This window comes from Triticum aestivum, chromosome 3A, assembly GCF_018294505.1.
Source record: "Triticum aestivum cultivar Chinese Spring chromosome 3A, IWGSC CS RefSeq v2.1, whole genome shotgun sequence".
NCBI classification, from domain to species: domain Eukaryota; kingdom Viridiplantae; phylum Streptophyta; class Magnoliopsida; order Poales; family Poaceae; genus Triticum; species Triticum aestivum.
In genome coordinates this window covers 366518635-366524634 of record NC_057800.1, presented here as the reverse complement: position 1 = coordinate 366524634, position 6000 = coordinate 366518635, and the positions used below count along the sequence as shown (strand labels likewise).

General features: G+C 47.6%; 1 protein-coding gene across 1 annotated transcript; it reads left to right on the top strand.

The window, feature by feature from the left end:
• The first annotated feature begins 208 nt into the window (after positions 1-208).
• LOC123061307 (uncharacterized) lies at positions 209-5431 on the top strand. The gene is made up of 3 exons (XM_044484366.1): positions 209-488; positions 4632-4869; positions 4963-5431. Exons 1-3 carry the CDS (start codon positions 301-303, stop codon positions 5257-5259), a joined length of 723 nt encoding a protein of 240 aa, XP_044340301.1. The 5' UTR covers positions 209-300; the 3' UTR covers positions 5260-5431.
• Positions 5432-6000: the final 569 nt, after the last annotated feature.

Here is a 6000-nt window from a genome sequence, read left to right as displayed (position 1 = left end):
GTGCAAGGGGCGATGCGCGGTGTTGGTTGACTTTTTCTTTTGGTTCTCTGCGGACGCGATGTGAACGGGGAACGAGAACGAAGATTACGCTCTAATCAAAGGGTTGTTAGCTGGCATATCGGACGGCAGCGGGCTCACCGACGCAAATTTGAGCCGGCACGCCGGCGCAGAGCATCGCCCATTTTTTTATAAGGGAAAACCGGTGCTTTCATGATAACCTAGCCCAAAGTACATCAGTCCTTCATTGTTTTCTTTAAAAACGCGGAAGCCCGGTGACAGGAGTAGGCGAAGCAGGGAGCAATGTCGCCATCGACGAAGAAAGAGAGGGCGGCAGAGGCCAGGGCGAGCTCGTCAAAACCGATCGTCGCGGGGGCTCCCCAGGTTCAGCGGCGGAGGGTGAGCGGAGGCGGGTGGACGAGCCGCCGGATATCCTTCTACGCCTCCCGCGTCTACTTCCTGCTCATCATCCTCCAGATCCCGCTCTTCAGGTCAGGAACAATCCTACTATCTTCCCACCAAGAGCCAGTACTGTGGATTTCTCCAACAATTCTCCTAATCTCTCTCGCAATTCGAAGAATAAAAGCATATGGATCACAGTAATTCTGGTTGCTAGCAGCGCTTACCTTTTAAGGGCTAGATCCATTGTTCAGTCATAACTCGATCTCACTCATGTAGTAGTGATCTAAACGCTCTTATATTTCTTTACAGAGGGAGTACTCATATTTGCATCTTTTAGCGGCATCGTACTATGTTTCTGGCTTAATTTTGGTGCATAGTTGTTGTTTCCATGTCTTTTGTTGTGGTTAATCTTACTAATCAAGCATGCTGAACTCTACCGGTAGCAGTGCCTGGAGTGATTGCCATCCGACGTAGGCTGCTGTGTCTAGCTAAGCCACAGTTTGGTTCCCAGCCACAGTTTGCCAAGCCAAAATTTGGCAGCCACAGTTTAGTTGGCATGTGTTTGGTTTTTGCCACACTTTGGCTTGCCACACTTTATTGCCCCTATGGCCCACTTGTTATAGAGACAGAATTTTTGCCAACTTTTGCCAAAGTTTGGCGTCTAATTTCTCAGCCACACTTGTGTGGCTTGCCATACTTGTGTGGGTAGCCACACTTTGGCTTGGCCACACTAGTCTCCAACCAAACAGAGTTATAGGGATGTAGAATAACAACTTACATGTGCATACTTATTGTTCATTCCGGTACCTTGTTGTTTCATACACTGGAAGTGTTTTTGATGAGGTAAAGTTGGGCAGTTTTGCTGTTATTTCAGCAACACTCCCTTGGATTGGGAACTAGAACAGGCTAGTTTCTAAGGTTTTTAGGCTTTATGCCCCAAAATTATGGTCTGCTGATGAAGACTGGAAGAAGGCAACCTTTGTTTTCTTGTAAGTAATGATATTTTGAAATTTGTGCTTATGTTGTGTAGAGCATCAGAATAACTTGTTTGTTAGTTGACCTGAATCCTTTCAGGTTCACCGTAATGCCAACCTTCTTTTTTTTAAGTCTCGCCTTAATCTTATATATTTGAAGCTGGCAACAAGCATTAGTCTTTTACTAGTTTTTGCAGCCCTGGGCCTAATATTAACCTTTTCAACAAATCAGCCATATGTTTCTAAATTTCATAATCTGGAACCAGGTTTATTCTTAAATATCCTGACCTATATACAGTGATAGCTGACGAGTGAACTTCTTTTTACCCCGACGCCGATCCCATGGCCCCTCTCGCTCTCGCGACTCCTACGCCGCCATACACCCATCACTGCGACCTCTCCTAGAGGGTCTTTGGCTAGGTCTATGAGGTATGGATCCAATGTATCGGGTCCCGCTGTCGACGCTGCTGGTGGAGATCCGTCAGCGGAGGCGAATGGAGGAGGAACGTGCAGCCAAGTAGAGGCATCGGCGGGCGATTCCGGCGATTTCACTAGCGATACCGGAGGAGAGTAGGGCTATGGGGGATCCCAGGTGGTTGAGGTGGACTGGATCTTCAAATGGATCGCAGGAGGTGGCGGCGGATTCTTGACAGGCTCATTGAGCCAATTCACAGACCCGTGAGTACCTGCTCTTTTCCCCATATTCTTGGTGATGGGAAGGGAAAAACAAGAAGCCATGTCTTTCACTCCGGCAAGGAGGGTGCAGAATCAGGCGAGAAATGGTTGCTCTCGGTCATACACGGCGGTGCTAGTGGTAGTGGTGGATCATTCGTATCCATCATTGACCTTGGTGACCCAAGAAAGGAAGATTCCGATTATAGTTGGGAAGTGAAGTTTGCCATTCTTTTGTTTTCTAGATACAAGATGGTGCTTGATCGAGATGGTTGGGTGTTACAGCTGTTGGAGAATCGTCGGCTGTTTCTCATTGACGGCGGTGGTCGGAAGTTATGAGAAAAGATGAGGTAATTTGTGAAGGGTTAGAGACATGCTTTCCATGCCATGTTGTCAAATTTGGTGGTACTTGCAGGAAGATAAGATCTGGAACTGAAACATTTGGATTGCGCGCGTGGGGGCGCCGGGGGGGGGGGGGGGGGGGTCGCTGCTTCGGCGTGCGGTTCGGTCTAATTGGCGGTTCGGGGCAGGGCTTGGGCCGAACCGGGCCTACTTGTTCCGTGGGCCCTAAAAATAATAAGCCTGGCCCTGTCCATTTTGGCCCAGAACGTTTTGGGCATTTGAGAGGAGGAGGTAGGGTTTGTGGAGTAGTCTTTGTCCGCTCCACTCCCACACGCACCCCTACCCCTCTCCCGTGCCCTGTGCAAGCGAGCGGTGACGAGAAGGCGACTAGATCTTACGCCTAGGTGGCAGCGCTGCCTTCATTGATGGATCGTAGGCAGGGGGTCTGTCGATCTCCTCCTTGCTACCCTCAACGTTCTGGTCCGTATTCGGGACGAGGGAACGTAAGATTAGATCCAAAGCAGGTGAGAAGAGAGGAATAAAGGACGTGGGACGATATGCATAGTCGTCACCAGGAGGAGTGGAGGGGTGGATACGAGAAGATGAGGTTGGTGGAGAAAGATTGACGCCGGATGGCGGAATGCCGTCGGATCGAGCAGCGTAAAGCTGATGAGGTGCGACGCCTGGAATTGGCGCGCAAGGAGGAAGAGCTGTTGGCCGAACCGGGCCTACTTGTTCTGTGGGCCCTAAAAATAATAAGCCTGGCCCTGTCCATTTTGGCCCAGAACGTTTTGGGCATTTGAGAGGAGGAGGTAGGGTTTGTGGAGTAGTCTTTGTCCGCTCCACTCCCACACGCACCCCTACCCCTCTCCCGTGCCCTGTGCAAGCGAGCGGTGACGAGAAGGCGACTAGATCTTACGCCTAGGTGGCAGCGCTGCCTTCATTGATGGATCGTAGGCAGGGGGTCTGTCGATCTCCTCCTTGCTACCCTCAACGTTCTGGTCCGTATTCGGGACGAGGGAACGTAAGATTAGATCCAGAGCAGGCGAGAAGAGAGGAATAAAGGACGTGGGACGATATGCATAGTCGTCACCAGGAGGAGTGGAGGGGTGGATACGAGAAGATGAGGTTGGTGGAGAAAGATTGACGCCGGATGGCGGAATGCCGTCGGATCAAGCAGCGTAAAGCTGATGAGGTGCGACGCCTGGAATTGGCGCGCAAGGAGGAAGAGTTGTTGGCAAGGGAAGGAGCTCTTGAGGAGGCACATTTTCGTGCTGCCGAGATGAGGGCTGGCAAGGACAGATGGAGTCATCGCCCCGAGATGTTTGATGGGACGGTGGCAACAGAAGCTATGGCGGCAACAACATCCATGTCAGAATCTATTGCTGCTGCAATTAGTCTCCCCCAGCTGCCTGCTAGATCGTCTCCTCTGGCACAGAGTAAATCATCTGCTGCGGCTAGTCGGGCGGGGCTGACTAAATATGCTCAGGGTAATGTGTTGCAAAATAATGATAGGGCACACGCTGTTGCTACCATGAGAGCTGAGGATAGGAATGTTGGTTCAGTTAATGGGGCTCACCAGTTGCAACATCCACCCTTTTGTGGTGTGATGGTTGTGGTCTTGGCCATTGTGTGGACAATTGCCCAGACAGAAAACCTTGGGAGTCTGCCTTCTCGTTCTTTGTATAAACATAATTTGATCAAGGCCTTTACTCTATTCCATGGTGGCTTCTGATGTCTAGACCACATGACCAATTGCATTAGACCTTTGCAAAAGTTGTCTAGGGTGATGTTAATAGCACACAGGTAGAACAGGAATTTGGGTCTTGGGGAAACTGTCTTTAGGGTAACTGCTCTTGCTGTCAAGCCCATTGCTTTGGATATGAATAGTTTAATTTTTGCTTTTGTGAGGGTAAGAACTGGCTGTATTGATGTTGGCCTGGCCCATGCTTCTAATACTGGGAGCTGGTGATGGGGGCAAGGGTGCCGATCATTCGATGATAATCACACTCTTCCGATTTGGGCAGAGAACGACTTTGACGATCCGATTTGGGCCTAGTACCTGTGGTGTGAGACCGCCCTTTCTCCCAAGTCCTGAGTACGGATGGTAGGCTGGTATGCTTATTTGTTTCCATTACAATGCTTGCCTTTGTGTCCAGTTACATCTCATTTTAGCACTTTAGGTTTACTTGGAAGTAATTTTATGAGCAGGTAGCTTTTCCTTAACTTCTTGTGCCATTTCAGGGTCCCTTGTAGAGCAGGCACATGCACTACACCTATTCAAATTACATCTTCACAGTTGGTCTCAAATGAGATATTCCCACCATCTGTTGTGAAGGCCATGCTCTACCCTGGAGCTATAGTGCGCAACCTCACTACAAGCATGCGCATGACATTTCCAAGGTGGAGTGACCTGTTTGACATATACAATCTGACAGAAGCTAAGAATGCTTCAGCAGTAATTGATCTACAGCGTCTAGAGGTGCTCTTATATAACTGACCTACAACTCCATGAGAAAAATGTTTGTGACAACTCTTGATAAGTTCTCTTTATATTCTCTCTCCCCTGAATCAGATGCTTGCTGGAAGCTACTTCTGTGTTGCTGGAGCACTCGTTGGCATCATTAATCCTGGGAGGATGATCTTGTTTGGTACGCTTTTGGTTATCTGGGGTCTTGTGAAAGATGCGCTCTTTCGGAAGCCTGTGATCAGTGATCTAACAGAACCAGTATATGTCTATCCTACCATTTTGATTGCACTGATTTGTTCATTCATGTCAATAACATACAATGTGAAGAAGAAGGCGATGAGCAGCCAGTCTGTTTCTATCTCTAAGCCACTGCAAAGTTCTGCCAAGTCAAAACTGAAGTAGGTACTTTATCGTCAGTTTGTCAGCCTTTATCGATGTAGTTCATCTCCATCATCTGATTGCTGAACTACTCAAGACTGATTATGGTTCTCATGTACCACTCTTAATACTGTAACCATTAATTTTTCTCATTTATATCGAAGTCTCACACTATCTATAATTTTGATTCATGCAATTTCATGTCTCATTGATGTCTCTTTTAGATTACTACGACTGCAGCATCGGGCGACCCTTAATTTTATGGAGTATTACTTAATTTTTGCAAGTTGCAACGAATCATTTCTCCCATCTATGTTGCTTGCTACTCTGCAAATATATCTCAAATACTTGGACGTATGGTATGATATCTGTGCCCACTGATTTTCTTTGTCAATACACGTCTGTTAAATCATCAGATTATTCCTTTCAAAAGGACGAGATCCTTTTCTTGCATAATTTTCTTGTGTAGGAACAGAACATTTCAAACTGGATTTCAACAAATCGGACGAATTTCAACAAATCGGACGAAGTACATACAAACCGGATTTTGTTGGATTTTTATCTAAACCAAGGCACATTCATTAACAAAAGCAACTAAACCGAGTCTGAATCTAAGGCGGCGCATGTCCTCCATGTCTTACATTTTGGATGTCGATATCCACCTCATGTGTGGTATATTAGACATGCGCCCACACACAGCCCGACATTAGAATTGCTCATACGTGTGGGCGTAACTACTTCGTGGCATACATCCAACAAGTACTA